Source organism: Cherax quadricarinatus, chromosome 30, assembly GCF_038502225.1.
Source record: "Cherax quadricarinatus isolate ZL_2023a chromosome 30, ASM3850222v1, whole genome shotgun sequence".
Lineage (NCBI taxonomy): Eukaryota > Metazoa > Arthropoda > Malacostraca > Decapoda > Parastacidae > Cherax > Cherax quadricarinatus.
The window spans coordinates 35,809,195-35,831,531 of NC_091321.1; the positions used below are offsets into that span (position 1 = coordinate 35,809,195).

A 22,337-nucleotide genomic window follows, 5' to 3' on the forward strand; every position below is an offset into this window, starting at 1 on the left:
CAGTGTTGAGTGGTGGTAGTGTCAGTGTTGAGTGGTGGTAGTGTCAGTGTTGAGTGGTGGTAGTGTCAGTGTTGAGTGGTGGTAGTGTCAGTGTTGAGTGGTGGTAATGTCAGTGTTGAGTGGTGGTAGTGTCAGTGGTGGTAGTGTCAGTGTTGAGTGGTGGTAGTGTCAGTGTTGAGTTGTGGTAGTGTCAGTGTTGAGTGGTGGTAGTGTCAGTGTTGAGTGGTGGTAGTGTCAGTGTTGAGTGGTGGTAATGTTAGTGTTGAGTGGTGGTAGTGTCAGTGGTGGTAGTGTCAGTGTTGAGTAGTCGTAGTGTCAGTGTTGAGTAGTCGTAGTGTCAGTGTTGAGTGGTCGTAGTGTCAGTGTTGAGTGGTGGTAGTGTCAGTGGTGGTAGTGTCAGTGTTGAGTGGTGGTAATGTCAGTGTTGAGTGGTGGTAGTGTCAGTGGTGGTAGTGTCAGTGTTGAGTAGTCGTAGTGTCAGTGTTGAGTGGTGGTAGTGTCTGTGTTGAGTAGTCGTAGTGTCAGTGTTGAGTGGTGGTAGTGTCAGTGTTGAGTAGTCGTAGTGTCAGTGTTGAGTAGTCGTAGTGTCAGTGTTGAGTGGTGGTAGTGTCAGTGTTGAGTGGTGGTAGTGTCAGTGTTGAGTGGTCGTAGTGTCAGTGTTGAGTGGTGGTAGTGTCAGTGGTGGAAGTGTCAGTGTTGAGTGGTGGTAATGTCAGTGTTGAGTGGTGGTAGTGTCAGTGGTGGTAGTGTCAGTGTTGAGTGGTGGTAATGTCAGTGTTGAGTGGTGGTAGTGTCAGTGGTGGTAGTGTCAGTGTTGAGTGGTGGTAATGTCAGTGTTGAGTGGTGGTAGTGTCAGTGGTGGTAGTGTCAGTGTTGAGTGGTGGTAATGTCAGTGTTGAGTGGTGGTAGTGTCAGTGGTGGTAGTGTCAGTGTTGAGTGGTGGTAATGTCAGTGTTGAGTGGTGGTAGTGTCAGTGGTGGTAGTGTCAGTGTTGAGTGGTGGTAATGTCAGTGTTGAGTGGTGGTAGTGTCAGTGGTGGTAGTGTCAGTGTTGAGTGGTGGTAATGTCAGTGTTGAGTGGTGGTAGTATCAGTGTTGAGTGGTGGTAGTGTCGGTGGTTATAGTGCCAGTGTTAAGTGGTGGAAGTGTCAGTGCTGAGTGGTGGAAGTGTCAGGGGTTGTAATGTCAGTGTCAGTGTTGAGTGGTGGAATTATCAATGGTTGTAGTGTCAGTGTTGAGTAGTTGTAGTGTCAGTGTTAAGTGGTAGTAATGTCAGTGGTTATAGTGTTAGTGTTGAGTGGTGGTAGTGTCAGTGTTGAGTGTTTTTAGTAGTGGTAATGTTGGTGGTGGTAGTGTCAGTGTTGAAAGTTGGTAGTGGTGTCAGTGGTGGTAGTGTCAGTGTTGAGTAGTGGCCGTAGTGTAAGGGGTAATCATCATCAGTAGCTGGGAGAGACCCATGAATAAACGATCATCTGGGAAAAAGTAGCCCCAGGACATCACGCGAGGGTCATAGTCAGTGTTACCCAGTGGTGAAGTGGGTGAGACCCAGCCACAGTCGTTGTACCACCATCCACCACCACTACCAAGATGCTGAGCACAGTTCACTGTGAAGAGTAACGTCATACATTACTCGACTCGCGAAATCGTAATGACACGATTGCAAACAAACCATACCACGGGTGGGGATAGAACCCGCGATCAGAGAGTCTCTGAGACTCTCTGATCGCGGGTTCTATCCCCGCCCGTGGTATGGTTCATATATTACTATTACTACTACTACTACTAATAATAATATTATTATTATTATTATTATTATTATTATTATTATTATAATAAAAATTAAATTGAAATAAAAATAAGAAATAATAATAAAAATAATAAAATAAAATAATAATATAATAAAATAATAATGAAAGTTTTTCTTTTTTGGGCCACCCTACCTTAGTGGGAAACTGCCGATGTGTTAATAAAAAAAAACTCAGGATGTACATGTTTATGGAGGGGCAACAGATATATCAGATCACCTTTTAGTTGTAGCTACAGTGAGAGTAAAAGGTAGATGGGATACAAGGAAAATAGGAGCGCCAAGTAAGACCGAGGTGAAGCTTTATAAACTCAGAGAGGAGGCAGTTAGGGTAATATATAAACTGTTGGAGGACAGATGGGCTAGTGTGAGTATAGGCAATGGGGTCGAAGATGTATGGGGTAAGTTTAAGAATATGGTGTTAGTGTTCAGCAGAAGTTTGTGGTTACGAGAAAGTGGGTGTGGGAGGGAAGAAGAGCGATTGGTGGAATGATGATATAAAGAGAGTAGTAAGAAGGAATAATTTAGCGTATGAGACGTTTTTACAAAGTAGAAGTGATGCAAGGAGGGAGGAGTATATAAATAGCCCGCACATAGAAGAGAGGAGCTTACGACGACGTTTCGATCCGACTTGTACCATTTACAAAGTCACACTAATCAGAAGTGGAGCAGGACGGCTATATATATAGGCAGGAAGAGGTAGTGGTGGTGGTAGTAGTAGTAGTAGTGGTGGTGGTTGTAGTAGTAGTAGTAGTAGTAGTAGTAGTAGTAGAAGCAGTAGTGGTAGTAGTGGGGAACTAAGGAGGAGGAGCCAGTCAAATATAAGGAAAGGGGAGCACTGCAAGGGAGCTAGGTGCCCACAGAGGGAGAGCAAGTGCACAGAGGTGGGGGAAAGGGGAAGTGAAGAAATAAATAATGAAGGAACAGAAACACACGACGGAAGAAAGACAAAAAAAGGAAAGAGGAAAGGGGAAGAGGGAGAAGAAGAAAAAATGAGGAATCAGGTTAAGTCACGGGTTTTCTGAAGTTTGGAGCATTTTACAATGTAGTGGGAGAGGAAGGCATCTACAGAGACGAAGCCAGGACTAAGATTCATACAAGGAAAGTTGTGTATTAGAGAGGGTTCAACAAGACGGCGACTGTTAAAGTTGGAAGTAGGGAAGACAGTTTTAGCAGAAGACCAGTCTATAGGATGGCTGTGATCTCTGACGTGACAGAAAAGAGCATTGTTAGTGTCGGCAAGCCTAACACTATTTTTGTGCTCCCTAAGTCTGTCAGAAAGAGATCGGCCAGTTTCTCCAAAGTATTGAAGAGGACGGGAGGAGCAAGAAATAGAGTAGACACCCTCTGTGGGCACCTAGCTCCCTTGCAGTGCTCCCCTTTCTTTATATTTGACTGGCTTCTCCTCGTTAGTTCCCCACTACTACCACTACTACTACTACTACTACCACCACCACCACCACTACTACTACTACTACCACCACCACCACCACTACTACTACTACTACCACCACTACCTCTTCCTGCCTATATATAGCCGTCCTGTTCCACTTCTGATTAGTGTGACTTTGTAAATGGTCCAAGTAGGACCGAAACGTCGTCGTAAGCTCCTCTCTTCTATGTGCGGGTTATTTGTGTATCGTTCCAGTCACGGTATTGTGCCTTTTTTTTGTTATTTAGGGAGGAGTATATGAAGAGAAAAAGAGAAGTAAAGAGAGGGGTAAAGCAATGTAAAAAGAGAGCAAATGAGAGAGTGGGTGAGGTGTTACCAACAACTTTTGTAGAAAATAAAAAAAAAATTGAGAAAGGCTAGGGAACGAATGGATTCGATAGTTAAAAACAGGAGAGGAGAGTTTTTAAACTGAGTTAGAGATATTGGGAAGATGGAGGAAATATTTTGAGGAATTGTTAAATGTTGATGAAGATAGGGAAGCTGTGATTTCGTGTATAGGGCAAGGAGGAATAACATCTTTTAGGAGTGTGGAAAAGCCAGTTGTGAGTATGGGGAAAGTGTGGGGGACATTAATTTAATAAATGTAAGGAAGAGGGTAAGGTACCTAGTGATTTGCAGAGAGCATGCATAATTCCTTTGTATAAATGCAAAAGGGACAAATGAGAGTGTAAAATTTATAGGGGAATACGTCTGTTGAGTGTACCTCATAAAGTGTATCGTACAGTTATTATTGAAAGAATTAAAAGTAAGACGGAGAGCAGGATAGCAGATGAACAAGTAGGCTTTAGGAAGGGTAGGGGGTGTGTAGATCAAGTGCTTGCAGTGAAACATATAGGCGAACAATATTTGGATTAAGGTAGAGAGTTTTTTTTTTGCATTTATGGATTTGGAAAAGGTGTATGATAGGGCGGATAGGGGGGCAATGTGGCAGATGTTGCAAATGTATGGAACAGGAGGTAGGTTATTGAAAGCAGTGAAGATTCTTTATGACGATGGTGAGGCTCAGCCTCTGTTACCCACACCCGGGCCTAAGCTCACCTCTTTCCTCCCATGTGTGTGAAAGATTAGAGATTAGAGTATGTAGGCTAGAGGGAGATTATTTCCCACTAAAACTTGGCCTTTGACAGAGATGTGCGATGTCACTATGGTTGCTCAATATATTTATAGATGAAATTGTAAGAGAAGTGAATGTTCGAGTGTTGGCAAAAAGTGTGGTGTTAAAAGATAAAGAATCTAACACAAAGTGGGAGCTGTCACAGTTGCTCTTTGCTGATGACACTGTGCTATTGGGAGATTCTAAAGAGAAATTGCAGAGGTTGGTTGATGAGTTTATTATGGTATGTAAAAGCTGTAAATTAAAAAAAAATAAGTAAAGGAAAATTGGATATCTGATTAGAGGGATAGAGAGTATGGAGGAGGTGAATGTGTTCAGATATTTGGGAGTTGACATGAAAAATGAGGTGAATCATAGAAATGATGAGGGGAAAAAGGTGAGTGGTGCACTGAGGAGTCTGTGGAGACAAAGAACTTTATCCCTGAAAGCAAAGAGGGAATGTATGAGAACTGTTCTTATATGGGTGTGAAGCATGGGTTGTGAATGTTGCAACGAGGAGAAGGCTGGAGGCAGTAAAGATGTCATGTCTGAGGACAATGTGTAATGTGAATATTATGCAGAGAATCCCTAGGAGGAGGTGTGGGATTACCAAAACTATTATCCAGTGGGCTGAGGAGGAGTTATTGAGATGGTTAGGGCATGTAGAGAGGATGGAACAATACAGAATAGCTTCGAAAGCGTATAAATCTGTAGTAGAGGGAAGGCGGGGTAGGGGTCGGCCTAGGAAAAGCTGGAGGGAGGGGGTAATAGATGTTTTGTGTGCGAGGGGCTTGGACGTCCAGCAAGCATGCATGAGCGTGTCAGAAAAGAACAAATGGAGAAAAATATTTTTTAGGACCTGACGTGCTGTTGTAGTGTAAGCAAGGTAACATTTATTAAGAGATTCAGGGAAACCGGCAGGTTGGACTTGAGTCCTAGAGATGGGAAGTACAGTGCTAGCAGTCTGAAGGAGGGTTGTTAATGTTGCAGTTTTATAACTGTAATGTAAGCATGTCTCTGGCAAGACGGCGATGGAGTGAATGATGATGAAAGTTTTTCTTTTATGGGCTACCCTTCCTTGGTGGGAAATGACCGATGTGTTAATAAAACAAAAAAAAATAGAACTATAATAACAGTATTAATATATTAGTAATAATAATAATAGTGAAAATAAAAATAATAATCACAAAACAGTGATAATAATATTGAAAATAATGATAATAACATTAATTAACACAATTTTTGTTCCTGGCAAATGTTATTTATCAACTCTTTTTACTGCAAATTGTTCCTTTTAAACTTTGCTTTTGTTGCTTACAGGTTGAATTTTTGACAGAAAATGGTTAAATTTCAATATTTTTGCCAGTTTTGGATGTAAAAGAAAAACATATAACAAAATAATTAAAATTTACACAAATACAATTTACACAAATTTTATTTGAAAATTTCTGAAACATGTTTACAAAGTTAAAAAAAAAATGAGCAGATTTTCTAGATTTGCGAGCATCCAACAAATCACTTTCCCGTTTAAGCCCCCAGATGTAGTCTTCCATCATAGTTTCATTATAAGATCCCTGATAACTGTGTTCAAAGTCCATTATATCTTGGTGGAAGCGCTCCCCTTGCTCCTCTGAGTATGCTTCCATATTCTCATTGAAATTATCAAGATGAGCATCAAGGATATGGACCTCAAGGGACATCCTACAGCCCATCTGACCATAACTTTCTACCAAGGTCTCAACAAGTTCCACATAATTGTCAGCCTTGCTGTTGCCCAGAAAGCTCTGTGTTACAGCAACAAAATTCTCCCAGGCTTCCTTTTCCTTCTCTGTGAGCTTCTTTGGAAATTCTTAGCACTCCCTGATTTTCCTGACTTGTGGTCCAGTGAAGATGCCAGCCTTCACCTTTGCCTCTGATAGCTTGGGAAACAAGTCTTGAAGATACTTGAAGGCTGCAGACTCTTTGTCAAGAGTTGTAACAAACTGTTTCATTAGCCCTAGTTTGATTTTTAATGGAGGGAGCAGAACCTTCTGAGGATCCACCAATAATTTATGTTTGATATTATGTCTTCCTATTGAGAACTCAGTCCTTTGAGGCCAGTGCTTCCTCTGGTAATGTTCTTTCTGCTCTGTCTCTACTATCCTAATGACAGAGACAACAGGGAATCTTGGTAAAACCTCACTGAAGCCACATAAAAAAATGCCACCATTTCGAAGTTTCCAATAACCTCCGAGCCATACATATCATAGTTCAAAGCTTCCAGTAGAAGTTATAAAGAATTGGGAAATGATGCTCATTTCCCAGGAACACTAAAAAAGTGAAATTTTGTTACATAGTGTAATCAATAATAATAATAATAATAATAATAATAATAATAATAATAATAATAATAATAATAATAATAATAATAATAATAATATAATAATAATAATAATAATAGCAGCAATAATAACAATAATACCAATTATAATAAATAAAATGATAATAATAATAATAATGAAAATAATAATAATGTAGAGATAATATAATTGTTATATTATCATTATTGTTTTCACTATTATTATTATTATTATTATCATTACATTATTTATTATAATTATTACAATTATTATTATTATTATTATTATTATTATTATTATTATTATTATTATTATTATTAGTGAAAAAATAATACGAATAATATTGAAGATAATAATAATATATTCATATTATTATTAATGATAATAATTATAATAATAAACAAAACATAATAATAATAATAATAATAATAATAATAATAATAATAATAATAATAATAATAATAATAATAATAATAAAAATAATAATAATAATAATAATAATAATAATAATAATAATAATAATAATAATAATAATAATAATAATAATAATAATAATAATAATAATATTAATGAAAGCATTAATACACATAGGTAGACACAGTGATATTTGTACATAGTGAAGGTCACAATAAGTACAAATTACTTTGCAGTAAACATTTCAAAACTTACCACCTGACCAAGTGTCGTGGTCACTGTCCACCGTGGTGAAACTACTGCCGTTCAGGTTGGCCCAGTCGTGTTCACTCGTAAGTGCATCATTCAGTGTGCTAGTGCTGGTGTAGCCTCCCATTATGACTCTGTACCTGAGGGAGAGATAATAGTTGATTATCACCAACACTGAACATGTGGTGACAACTGCTAGCTGAGGGAGAGATAATAGTTGATTATGACCAACACTGAACATGTGGTGACAACTGCTAGCTGAGGGAGAGATAATAGTTGATTATCACCAACACTGAACATGTGGTGACAACTGCTAGCTGAGGGAAACATAATTGTTGATTATCACCAACACTGAACATGTGGTGACAACTGCTAGCTGAGGGAGAGATAATAGTTGATTATCACCAACACTGAACATGTGGTGACAACTGCTAGCTGAGGGAAACATAATTGTTGATTATCACCAACACTGAACATGTGGTGACAACTGCTAGCTGAGGGAAACATAATTGTTGATTATCACCAACACTGAACATGTGGTGACAACTGCTAGCTGAGGGAGAGATAATTGTTGATTATGACCAACACTGAACATGTGGTGACAACTGCTAGCTGAGGGAGAGATAATAGTTGATTATGACCAACACTGAACATGTGGTGACAACTGCTAGCTGAGGGAAACATAATTGTTGATTATCACCAACACTGAACATGTGGTGACAACTGCTAGCTGAGGGAGAGATAATAGTTGATTATCACCAACACTGAACATGTGGTGACAACTGCTAGCTGAGGGAGAGATAATAGTTGATTATCACCAACACTGAACATGTGGTGACAACTGCTAGCTGAGGGAGAGATAATAGTTGATTATCACCAACACTGAACATGTGGTGACAACTGCTAGCTGAGGGAGAGATAATAGTTGATTATCACCAACACTGAACATGTGGTGACAACTGTAGCTGAGGGAGAGATAATAGTTGATTATCACCAACACTGAACATGTGGTGACAACTGCTAGCTGAGGGAGAGATAATAGTTGATTATCACCAACACTGAACATGTGGTGACAACTGCTAGCTGAGGGAGAGATAATAGTTGATTATCACCAACACTGAACATGTGGTGACAACTGCTAGCTGAGGGAGAGATAATAGTTGATTATCACCAACACTGAACATGTGGTGACAACTGCTAGCTGAGGGAGAGATAATAGTTGATTATCACCAACACTGAACATGTGGTGACAACTGCTAGCTGAGGGAGAGATAATAGTTGATTATCACCAACACTGAACATGTGGTGACAACTGCTAGCTGAGGGAGAGATAATAGTTGATTATCACCAACACTGAACATGTGGTGACAACTGCTAGCTGAGGGAGAGATAATAGTTGATTATCACCAACACTGAACATGTGGTGACAACTGCTAGCTGAGGGAGAGATAATAGTTGATTATCACCAACACTGAACATGTGGTGACAACTGCTAGCTGAGGGAGAGATAATAGTTGATTATCACCAACACTGAACATGTGGTGACAACTGCTAGCTGAGGGAGAGATAATAGTTGATTATCACCAACACTGAACATGTGGTGACAACTGCTAGCTGAGGGAGACATAATTGTTAATTATCAACAACACTGAACATTTAAATTGAACAATGCCATCATATTACGTAATGTATCAGAAAATTGTGATGTTTAATGTATTAAGTCATTATTGTGCATAATAAATCAGATCACTTTCAGGTATTTGATGTATTGTGTTTCAGGTCATTTTCAAGTATAATGTTTCAGGATGTTTGATATATAATGTTTCAGGTTATTATGAAGTATAATAAATTAGGTCTTTAAAATGTTTAATATTTCAGCTCACCATTTTGTATAATATATCTTGTCATTGTCAAGTATGATGTATGAAGTCTTTGTCGTCTACAGTGAAGCAATTTATTATATAGATTATTTGTAAGTTTTTTTATGCATAATGTATTAAGTGATTGCAATGAATGGATCAAGTGAGTGTCATTGTAGTAACAAATGGACAGTCTCTCACTGGTGTTGACTGACCCCACTAAGTGTCATTGTAATAGGGATGTATCGTATGTGAAAATTTAGACATCCTTGGATGCGGATGTGTATGCGGGTGTCTTACTTATATTGCGGATGCAGATGCATATGCGGATATCTGCTTATAGTAAAACGCGGATGCAGATGCGGATTGCGGATGTCACATTTTGACATCCTTGCAGATGCGGAGGCGGATTTTGCAGGATGGTCATCCTATGGAGAGGGAGTATGGACACAGGGGTCGTCCCACAGTTACTAAAAACAACAGACATAGCCCCACTCCACAAAGGGGGCAGTAAAGCAACAGCAAAGAACTTCAGACCGATAGCACTAACATCCCATATCATAAAAATCTTTGAAAGGGTCCTAAGAAGCAAGATCGCCACCCATCTAGATACCCATCAGTTACACAACCCAGGGTAACATGGGTTGTGTAAGCCTTCGACAAGTGTGACCATGGCGTAACAGCGCACAAAATGCGTGCTAAAGGAATAACAGGAAAAGTTTGTAGATGGATCTATAATTTCCTCACAAACAGAACACAAAGAGTAGTAGTCAACAGAGTAAAGTCTGAGGCGGCTACGGTGAAAAGCTCTGTTCCACAAGGCACAGTACTCGCTCCCAAGCAGACTTAAGAAGAGGAATTCTGCTGTTGACTCTCGCCCTGGCAGGTCATAGCAGCTCTCCTTACTTACTCTGTCTCCCTACGATCCCCGTTGGGGAGGGGAAACTTTACCAGCGTTGTCTTCGCCTTGACTTACACGATGAGCTACGCAAATCGTGTAAAGATCAAGCTAAAAAGTGGTACCGTTGATGATTCAACGAAGATTGCACTTGCAACTGTTGTTCAGGGAGCACTGCAAGTAAAATTCAACACCATTTTGTCACTGAAAGAAGCATTCATTGTTGTATGTCACGATGATGCTGAAGCAAGAGAAGCTACTCACTACAGAAGCCACCACTACACTTACTGCTCAAGGGTTTACTGTTACGTCATCTCCTGCCCTCAGGGCAAGGAAATCAGTATTCCTTTAAAAACTGGACAAGATTCTGACGTCTCAAACACCTGCTGAACTCAAGTCATCCATCGAGACGCAAAATACTTGGGCTACTGTTGAAAGCATTACAAAAATCCCGAATGCATCGTCCATGCTCAAGGTCACCTTCACCGACGTGAACATGGCTGCCACTGCTCTGAACGAAGGTCTTGCTGTCTACTACTACTACATCAGTCCCACCTACATTGAAGCAGAGAGATATCAGTACATCCAACATTGCTGGAACTGTTATTCATACCATCACATCACCAAAGCATGTCCAGTCAAAGACAAGAAGTTCTGCACTACATGTGGTAGTGAGGGACACACCTTCAGTTCCTGTACCGCTGCTACTCCACCACAACCATCGTGCTTAAATTGCAAGAGTAATGATCACCATACACTTGCAGCAAAATGTCCTACAAGAAAGGATATTGTGAAGAAAACACAAGATGCAGCAAAGAAAAAACCTACTAGCAACACACCAACGTATGCAGCAATTGCAAAGATACAAGCTAACACTACGAAATTACTTCAAGCATCTACTCAGCCAGCCTCCACCATCATCACTCCTCCAACATGTGACATAACCAAGATCCACTACTGTTTACTATACGCTCACATGCAGAACATGGCTGTACCTGGATCTTTTAACTCTACCATCAACGAGTTATTTGCACTAAATAATATGCCATCATTCATATTCCCAGCATCTCCACCTTCGGAAGAAATACTAAAATTCACCAAGGACCTAATCAACACTTCTGCGCCAGCAGCTCCAACACCACCAACACCTAGTGACGTCACTCCAACAACGTCCAATGAGAAGTCTCCATCGCCTCCACTCCTCAAAGAAACCAACCAATCAGAAGCCTTTCCACCAGAAACATCTTCCCATTCGTCCATTGAAGATGAAGATGTAAATGTACATTCACCAGCACCAACAATACCATCCCAAGACCCAAGATTCGATACTGTACCAGATGAAGATACCGACAAGTATATTGATTGGGGTGGAATATCTTTCTGCACCACAGCAAATCATCCTCAAGACATGGAGCCATCTGAACTCAAATCTCACCTCATCCAAAAAACAGTCAAGTTTGTTGAATCTACCGAACATCCTTGTAAAACTGAACTTTCAACCCTTATAAAGCATGCTGAAAAATGCATCAAAAACCCTCGACATCGACACATGTTAACTCGTCTCATGATAACTCCTCTCCAACAATTTAAACGTCTTGAAAATGGAACTATACTCTGCAAGAATACTTTTTTCGTTAAAAAAGTCACAATTCCAAGTAACCACCAAGCCATTATGAAATGACCAATCAACATTGAGCTCCTCCCTTGTCGCCTGCAGCCACCAATCACCATCAAGAAGCAGCAATCTTCCACCCAGCAAGTTGCAGTCAGCACCTGCAGAGTTCCTGTTGTCTCTACATCGTCTTTCGTCATTGTTATTCTGGCTTAGCAGTTGGGTCTAGTCCTGACTCTTCTCTCTTCGACTCAAGACATTCCTCTCACCGTCTATTCTTCGCACTGTCCCCACTTGCCCCTCGCCCCTCGTGGGTCCTTACCTGTGAGTCCGTATCGTATCGTATCGTACTCGCTCCCGTCTTGTTTCTCATCCTCATATCTGACATAGACAAGAATGTCAGCCACAGCACCGTGTCTTCCTTTGCAGATGACACCCGAATCTGCATGACAGTGTTTTCCACTGCAGACACTGCAAGGCTCCAGGCGGACATCAACCAAATCTTTCAATGGCCTAAATGACAAAAAAAGGCACAATACCCTGACTGGAACGATACACAAATAACCCGAAAATAGAAGAGAGGAGCTTACAACGACGTTTCGGTCCGACTTGGACCATTTACAAAGTCACACTAACGAGAAGTAGAGCAGGACGGGTATATATAGGCAGGAAGAGGTAGTGGTAGTAGTAGTAGTAGTAGTAGTAGTAATAGTAGTAGTAGTAGTAGTAGTAGTAGTAGTAGTAGTAGTAGTAGTAGTAGTAGTAGCAGTAGTGGTAGTAGTGGTGGTGGAAATGGAAGGAAGTAGTAATGGGGACGTAAGGAGGAGGAGCCAGTCAAATACAAAGAAAGGGGAGCACTGCAAGGGAGCTAGGTGCCCACAAGGGAGCTAGATGTTCACAAGGGAGCTAGGTGCCCACAAGGGAGCTAGGTGCCCACAGAGGGAGAGCAAGAGCACAGAGGTGGGGGGAGGGGAAATAATGAAATAAATAATGAAGGAACAGAACACCCGTGACTTAACCTGATTCCTCCCTTTTTCTTCTTCTCCCTCTTCCCCTTTCCTATTTCCTTTTTTTCTCTTCTGGGTTGTCTTCCTTTCTTCTGTCTTGTATTTTTGTTCCTTCATTATTTATTTCATTATTTCCCCTCCTCCCCACCTCCGTGCTCTTGTTCTCCCTCTGTGGGCACCTAGCTCCCTTGGGGGCACCTAGCTCCCTTGTGGTCACCTAGCTCCCTTGTGGTCACCTAGCTCCCTTGTGGGCACCTATCTCCCTTGTGGGCACCTAGCTCCCTTGTGGGTACCTAGCTCCCTTGCAGTGCTCCCCTATCTTTGTATTTGACTGGCTCCTCCTCCTTACTTCCCCATTAATACTTCCTTCCATCTCCACCACTACTACTACTACCACTACTACTACTACTACTACTACTACTACTACCACTACTACTACTACTACCACTACCTCTTCCTGCCTATATATACCTATCCTGCTCTACTTCTCGTTAGTGTGACTTTGTAAATGGTCCAAGTCGGACCGAAACGTCGTTGTAAGCTCCTCTCTTCTATGTGCCGGTTATTTGTGTATCTTTCAGTGGGCTGCAGAAAACAATATGAAGTTCAACGATGAGAAATTTCAATTACTCCGATATGGTAAACATGAGGAAATTAAAATTTCATCAGAGTACAAAACAAATTCCAGCCACAAAATAGAGCGAAACACCAACGTCAAAGACCTGGGAGTGATCATGTCGGAGGATCTCACCTTCAAGGACCATAACATTGTAACAATCACATCTGCTAGAAAAATGACAGGATGGATAATAAGAACCTTCAAAACTAGGGATGCCAAGCCCATGATGACACTCTTCAGGTCGCTTGTTCTATCTAGGCTGGAATATTGCTCCACACTAACAGCACCTTTCAAGGCAGGTGAAATTGCTGACCTAGAATATGTACAGAGAACCTTCACGGCGCGCATAACGGAGATAAAACACCTCAATTACTGGGAGCGCTTGAAGTTCCTGATCCTGTACTCCCTGGCGGGAGTATATAATGAGGTGTATATAATCAGGTGTATATAATCAGGTGTATATAATCATGTATCTTATATATACATGATTATACACACCTGGAAAATCCTAGAGGGACTAGTACCGAATTTACACACGAAAATCACTCACTACGAAAGCAAAAGACTCGGCAGACGATGCAACATCCCCCAATGAAAAGCAGGGGTGTCACTAGCACGTTAAGAGACAACAGAATAAGTGTCAGGGGCCCGAGACTCATCAACTGCCTCCCAGCATACATAAGGGGGATTACCAATAGACACCTGGCTGTCTTCAAGCATGCACTGGACAAGCACCTAAAGTCGGTACCTGACCAGCCGGGCTGTGGCTCGCATGTTGAATTGCGTGCAGGCAGCAGTAACAGCCTGGTTGATCAGGCTCTGATCCACCATGAGGCCTGGTTACAGACCGGGCCACGGGGGCGTTGACCCCCGGAACTCTCTCCAGGTAAGCTCCCGGCAATAACACCAGATTTTGTTTACCATATGGCAAATACTCTTGTGAGTGAGGGACTGAATACGTCGATTCCTGGCTGAGGGACTGATTACCTCAAACTCCTCCTCTCCTTATGCCTTCCTGCTTTGTATTGGACTGACGAAGCCACTGCGTGGCGAAACGTTTCTTCAATAAAGATTTCCATATGTTGCATAAGTGTCTCAATTCTTCAAGCTGTCGGTTTCCAAACCATGTATCACATGCTTATTTGTATTTCGCGCAATTTCAGCAATTTCACCATCACTCAAGGAATGCACAACACGTGGAGTTATGTAGAGATGACTGACTCTCCACATACAAATAAGACAGAAAGAACACTGCAGCAGGCCTAGTGGTCCATGCGAGGCAGGTCCAATTCTTCCACCTTGGGTAGTTTCAAATATAGGTTGGATAAATACATTAGTGAGAGGGGTTGGAGTTGAGTGGGACTTGCATGTGAGTAAGTAGAACTATCAAAAGCTTTATAGGCGTATCAAAAGAGGTGAGGGTCATCTTATGAATCAGTATATTGACATTAAGAGGGACGTTAAAAAAGGGATAAGAAAAGGTAAACGGGAGTACGAAATTACAGTTCCTAGGGATTCGAAAACTAACCCAAAAAGTATATATATATATATATATATATATATATATATATATATATATATATATATATATATATATATATATATATATATACATATATATATATATATATATATATATATATATATATATATATATATATATATATATATATATATATATATATATATATATATATATATATATATATATATATATATATATATATATATATATATATATATATATATATATATATATATATATATATATATATATATATATATATATATATATATTTTAAGGGTCCACCTCTGGTGTAAATTGTGGGACCCATAGCCTCGGAGAAGTGGATAAAAAGGCTTCAAGGAAAAATATTTGGATTTCTTCCTGAAGCCGTTTGAATATTCCACTTCCCCTACCACCCCATCTTTTAAACTATTTTTTTTTTACCAATAGGAATATTTTATTACATAATATGGCACACAAGATTTAAGAGATACAGTGTTAATATAAAGGTGGCATATACGGTACATGTTGTTACGTGTGTATCACCGATTATAAAGCGAAAATCTCATCCAGCTCCTCAGAGCTGGGGCCTGTGCCCAAAATGCAGCAGGCATTACCCCTTTGAACAGCCGCACTGAGCCGCTGGAACAGAAAACTAGCTGCCCTGGGATCCCTAGTTACCCTGATGAGTCTTTTTCCCAGCTCCTTAAGGAAATTAGATGCACACTTTCCCCATGAGCCAAGGGTCTCTGAGCCTATGGGAACAAACATATAATGATGAGCAAGTTCTCCATATTTTCTAGACTTTTGGGACTCCCTGAAGCTGGCAGCTGCCCCTCCTTCCTCCCTGGTGTATTGGAGATAGGTATCAGCCAAGGTAGATGCACATGTATAGTCCCACACCACCTGCTTCCCATCTGTCCAGGCTTGAAGGGTGATACCATCTGGACGCTTCTGGCTGCCATCAGATTTGCATAGTTGGGGTGGCTCCCTTACTGCTGGGCATCCAGCTGTTGTGAGGCTCCTCTTGATAATGTTATTAACCTCCTCATGTCTTGCAATCTTTCCCTCGGATTTACGGCACACAAGACCATGGTACCCGAATCGGTCTGCTGCTTCACTGCCACAAATACACCTGTGTTCGGCGAGAATAGGGGCGGCAAGTCGAAGGGCAACACCGATGCGGATGGTCTGTGGGTCGAGGCGTGTGCCAAGGCTGGAGTTGGGAACAGCCAACAGAAAGTCCCCAGCATGAGGGGCTCTCACTGTCAGGAGGCGGGCTCTATCCTTCCCTGACACACTCTGAAGCATTGTTGAGGTAATATTTTCCACTATTGGACCATCCCAGTGCGATTGTTTGTAGTTGTTGGGGGGAGCAGGTCTGGTTTCAGAGCCCGTTAGATTATCCAAGATCATTGCTCCGTCAATGAATTTTTGGTCCTGGACTCCAATCTTGTCCCTAAGATGTTCAGGGAGAATCGCTGCTACAAGCTCTCTGGATGCAATACACGAGGACAGAAAAGCAGGTAACGCAATCTGTGATGACTTGCGACTGGAAGTGTAGCTTGGTTCCACTGCCCGTCTTCTAGAGTAAGGTTAAGTACTTTCGTAAAAATCTGCCTCAGAATACTGTCATATTCGTGCAGTATAGGGTTATCATATGAAGGTGCACATCTTAGGAAATATGTCAACCTGGGCAGACTCAAGCACTTTGTGAGAAGGTACAAGGCATCGTGGGTGTCCAGATTGCCTATTCGTTGTTCCATTCTCCTTAACTCTTCCAATTTCTTCCTGAGAATTGTGTCAATGGCATTGCTTCCCAGAGGTGCTCCTAGCAAGACACTATTTGTGGGGGCAATGACTGCTGCTCCTGGTAGTTTTGATCTCACTGCATTTATCACTTGTTGACTGACTGAGATGATTTCACATTTGGATGGATTCAGGATGAGACCCATTTCCTGTCCCCGTGTCATTACCTGTGTAAGGTCATGTAGGAGGGACTCCTTTTTACCTGCTAGTGTGCCATCATCTAGGAACCAGATGTTTAGCTCGCTGGTCAGTCTGACTGTGATTTCCCTAACTGCTATACAGAAGAGAAATGGTGCAAGAGGATCTCCTTGTTGGACACCCTCCGATGATGTGATTTCATGCTCTCCAAAGAGAAGCATTGATTCCTTGCTATACCCAGCTGAAACAAAAGGGAAGAGACCAGGGAAATGTTCTTGTACTGCTGCTAATACCACGTCTCTTTTCAGGAGATTGAACGCATTCTTGAAATCTAATTTTACCACTGCATTGACTGGTGACTACTGGCAGCTTCAACACCGTGTTGATGAACTGGTGACTACTGGCAGCTTCCACACCATGTTGAGGAACTGGTGACTGCTGGCAGCTTCAATACCGTGTTGAGGAACTGGTGACTACTGGCAGCTTCAACACAGTGTTGAGGAACTGGTGACTACTGGCAGCTTCAACACAGTGTTGATGAACTGGTGACTACTGGCAGCTTCCACACCATGTTGAGGAACTGGTGACTGCTGGCAGCTTCAATACCGTGTTGAGGAACTGGTGACTACTGGCAGCTTCAACACAGTGTTGAGGAACTGGTGACTACTGGCAGCTTCAACACAGTGTTGATGAACTGGTGACTACTGGCAGCTTCCACACCATGTTGAGGAACTGGTGACTGCTGGCAGCTTCAATACCGTGTTGAGGAACTGGTGACTACTGGCAGCTTCAACACAGTGTTGAGGAACTGGTGACTACTGGCAGCTTCAACACAGTGTTGATGAACTGGTGACTACTGGCAGCTTCCACACCGTGTTGAGGAACTGGTGACTACTGGCAGCTTCAACACCATGTTGAGGAACTGGTGACTACTGGCAGCTTCAACACCGTGTTGAGGAACTGGTGACTACTGGCAGCTTCAACACCGTGTTGAGGAACTGGTGACTACTGGCAGCTTCAATACCGTGTTGAGGAACTGGTGACTACTGGAAGCTTCAACACCGTGTTGAGGAACTGGTGACTACTGGCAGCTTCAACACCGTGTTGAGGAACTGGTGACTACTGGCAGCTTCCACACCGTGTTGAGGAACTGGTGACTACTGGCAGCTTCAATACCGTGTTGAGGAACTGGTGACTACTGGCAGCTTCAACACCGTGTTGAGGAACTGGTGACTACTGGAAGCTTCAACACCGTGTTGAGGAACTGGTGACTACTGGCAGCTTCAGTACCGTGTTGAGGAACTGGTGACTACTGGCAGCTTCAACACCGTGTTGAGGAACTGGTGACTACTGGAAGCTTCAACACCGTGTTGAGGAACTGGTGACTACTGGAAGCTTCAACATCGTGTTGAGGAACTGGTGACTACTGTCAGCTTCAACACCGTGTTGAGGAACTGGTGACTACTGGCAGCTTCAACACCGTGTTGAGGAACTGGTGACTACTGGCAGCTTCAACACAGTGTTGAGGAACTGGTGACTACTGGCAGGTTCAACACCGTGTTGAGGAACTGGTGACTACTGGAAGCTTCAACACCGTGTTGAGGAACTGGTGACTACTGTCAGCTTCAACACCGTGTTGAGGAACTGGTGACTACTGGCAGCTTCAACACCGTGTTGAGGAACTGGTGACTACTGGCAGCTTCAATACCGTGTTGAGGAACTGGTGACTACTGGCAGCTTCAACACCTTGTTGAGGAACTGGTGATCTGTACCTCTTACATCTTAGGTTCTGAGCACTAATAGATCACTGTATTTAGCTTTTTTATTTTGTTCAACTCCTCCATACCAGTACTGTGGTGTCGCTGTTATTAGCTATGTAACGACAGGTATACACTTTTGATATACCTTTGAAGAATTTCGAGAGTATATCTTCTCTCTTAACCCGGCCATGGGCCAGGCTCGTCTGGTGCTCGCCTGGTCAACCAGGCTGTTGCTGCTGGAGGCCCGCTGCCTCACATATCCATCACAGCTTGGTTGATCTGGCACCTGGTGAAGATACTTTTCTAGTTTCCTCTTGAATGTTTCAACACTTGTTCCGGCAGTGTTTCTGATATCTTCTGGTAAGATGTTGAAAAGTCTGGGACTCCGGATGTTGATACAGTGTTCCCTTATTGTCCCCACCGCACCCATGCTCCTCACTGGGTTTATTTTACACTTCCTTCCATATCTCTCACTCCAGTATGTTGTTATGACAGTGTGCAGATTTGGGACCAAGCCCTCGAGTACCTTCCAGGTATATATTATCATGTACCTCTCTCTCTCTCTCTCCTCCGCTCCAATGAATACATGTTCAAGACTTGCAGGCGTTCCCAGTAGTTTAGGTGCTTTACTGGCTCAATGTGAGCCGTAAACGATATCTGTATTTGTTCCAGCTCCGATATTTCTCCTGCCCTGAACAGGGCCGTCTGCACTGAGCAATATTCTAAGTGAGAGAGCACTAGCGATTTGAAGAGTGTCACCATCGGCATTGTTTCCCTTGTTTTGAAAGTTCTCAATACCCACCCAGTCATCTTCCTGGCTGTTGTGAACTTTGTCTTGTTATGGTCTTTAAAAGAAAGGTCCGCTGACATAATTATTCCTAGGTCTTTTACGTGTTCCTTACGTTCTATTTGGTGACCCTCTTGAGTTTTGTATATAGTGCTACTTTTTGAGTTCTTCATTCTTTCCATACCTAAGCAGCTGGAACTTATCACCATTGAACATCATGTTGTTTTCCACTGCCCTCTGGAAAACCTTGTTTATGTCTTCCTGTACTTTTTCAGTGTCCTCTACCGTACTGACTTTCATGCTTATTTTAGTGTCATCTGGAAATGTTGATACAAAAGTGTACTGGGTGTTTTTGTCTATGTCTGCTATGAGGATGAGGAACAGCAGAGGTGCCAGGACAGTGCCTTAAGGCACTGAGCTTTTGACCTCGCTACTACTATTTGCGTTTTGTGTTAGGAAACCGAAAATCCATGTGCCTACCTTCCCCGTAATGCCCATGGCCTTCATTTTGTGCACTATCACTCCTTGATCGCATTTGTCAAACGCCTTTGCAAAATCTGTGTAAATCACATCTGCGTTTTGGTCGTCTTCCAGTGCCTCCGTAATTCTGTCATAATGGTTCAGCAGCTGTGACAGACATGATCGTCCTGCTCTAAAACCATGCTGGTTCGGGTTATGTTGGTTGTGCTGGTCCATGAAATTTGTAACCTGCCGTCTCATCACTCTTTCGAAGATTTTTATGATGTGAGAGGTTAGGGCTACTGGTCTGTAATTTTTAGCTAGTGCTCTACTTCCTCCCTTGTGCAAAGGAGCCATGTCTACACTCTTTAAGGCCTCCGGTATTTCACCTAGATCTAAGCTCTTTTTCCAAAGAATACTGAGGGCTCGTGCTAGTGGTACTTTGCACTTCTTTATAAATAGAGCATTCCATGAATCTGGTCCAGGTGCTGAGTGAGTGGGCATGTTCTCTATTTCTTTTTCGAAATCTATGGGATTTGTACTAATGTCAGTTAGTTGGTCTGTGCAGCCTTCTGCTGGAGTGAAAAATATTTCTGCGTTTTCTACCTTGCTGTCATTTAGTGGGTTGCTGAACACCGGCTCATACTGTTCTTTTAGGATTTCACTCATTTCCTGTTCATCGTCAGTATATGAGTCTCCTCTCAGTAGTGGTCCAATTCTACAGGTAGTTCTTAGCTTGGAGTTTGCGTAGGAATAAAAATATTTTGGGTTTCTTGCAATATCCTGTATGGCCTTTTGTTCCCTTTGTACTTCTTCTGTGAGGTATGACATCCTAAGTTTTTGCTCTAATTCAGTGATCTCTCTGCTAAGTCTGTCTTTCCTCTGTTGTAGCATGTTTGTGTTTTTAATCAGTTCAGTAACCCGTTTTCTTCTTCTGTACCATCTCCTACTCTCTCTCTCTATATCTGATCTTCCTCTGGATTTCCTCAATGGTACATGTTTCATACATGCTTTGTATGCTTCTGTATTCAGCTTCTCTAGGCACTGGTGGGGATTTAGGTCACTCATGTCTGATTCCCAGGGTATGTCTGATAGCTCTTGGTTTATTTTTTCCGAGTTAATTCTATGGTTGTTAAAATTAAACTTACTGAACATCCCGTCTCTAACTTTAGCGATGCAGTTTCCTACCCCTGAGTTAATACTAGTTTGAACCTCTATGATGTTATGATCAGAGTAAATAGTTTTGGAAACTGTTGTCTCTGATCAGTTCCTCGGTGTTTGTGAATATCAAATCCAGGGTATTTTAATTTCTAGTAGGATCAATTACCTGTTGGTTTAAAGAGTACTTTTCACAAAATCTCATTATTTCCCTAGTATGTACCTGTTGAGCCAGGGTGCTTCCCGGAGATATTTCTGGTATAACATTACGTTGTGCCATCTTCCATTTTACATGAGGGAGATTAAAACCTCCAAGGAGTAAAATATTTGGTGTAGGACTTTCTAGCCTATCCAGATAGCTATCAATCTTACTTAACTGATCTGTGAATTCCTCAGCAGTTGCCGATGGTGGTTTGTATACTAGGATAATTACCAAATTCCCATTTTCAACTTCAATGCCTAGAATTTCTACTCTATCATTCGCAGAATTCAGCACTTCTGTACTACAGAAAGTATCCTTTACATAGATTCCTACTCCTCCCTGTGACCTATTGATTCTGTTACATAAAGATAGAAAACTACAACATGTATAGACATGTTGTAGTTTTCTATCTGTATCTCTCCGTCCAAAACATCCCTTGTATGTGTTTCTGTAAATGCTCCGAACATGGCATTCGCTTCTGTCAGGAGCCCACTGACATAATTAACTTTGTCATTTTTATTTGATTTCAAACCCTGTATATTTTCAAATATGAAGCAGGAATTACCAAGTGGGATGTTTTGTCTCGCTTTGTGTTTCATTAGTACCACTGGTGGTGTACTACCTGGTATGTCCCCTGGTGTACACTTCCCTGGTTTCTCCCGTACTGGCTTCGCGTTTGTTTGCTTATTCGACCTTGACGGGCTGATGCCTGGTTTGGTACGCCCCATTTTACTGCCCCATTTTACTGCCCACCTGTCCTCTCTGTACCATTTCCCCTGTTTGTCTCTTCCTTTGTTTCGATCTTTTCTCTTCTTGTGCTAACTCTGTAGCACCACTTTCCTTTTACATGATGGTCTGGGCAGCTAAGGTCATGACATTCTCTGGACTCTGTTGAAGTTTTACACATTACTGGATGGAAGTACCTGCTGCACTCTTTGTTGAAACGACACTTTCCCTTCCTCAACATGTTCGCACATTTTCTGGTGTGTTTATTCCAACAATCTCTGCCATATAGGCACATACCTTTAGCATAGTAACTGCAAATGTTCTGACTACCTATATTTATTGATTCTGTGTCGTTCCTAAGTTCTGCCACCTGATCTGAGTTCCCTTGTTCACTTCCTTCTAGGCTAATTTCTTCCCTTTGCTCGTTTTCATTTGTTCCTGTTCT

At 41.8% G+C, this 22,337-nt stretch overlaps 1 protein-coding gene across 2 annotated transcripts in view; it reads right to left on the reverse strand.

Annotated features, from left to right (window-relative positions):
- Positions 1-286: 286 nt before the first annotated feature.
- Positions 287-22,337, reverse strand: part of LOC128692771 (angiopoietin-1) — a 178,020-nt gene continuing 155,969 nt past the window's right edge. For both annotated transcript variants that reach the window (XM_070090105.1, XM_070090104.1), the window contains 2 exons: positions 7,358-7,491; positions 287-1,603 (listed from right to left, as the gene is read on the reverse strand). In XM_070090105.1, coding sequence (XP_069946206.1) covers positions 1,395-1,603; positions 7,358-7,491 — 343 coding nt within the window. In that variant the 3' untranslated portion in view covers positions 287-1,394. The remainder of the gene's footprint in view (positions 1,604-7,357; positions 7,492-22,337) is intronic.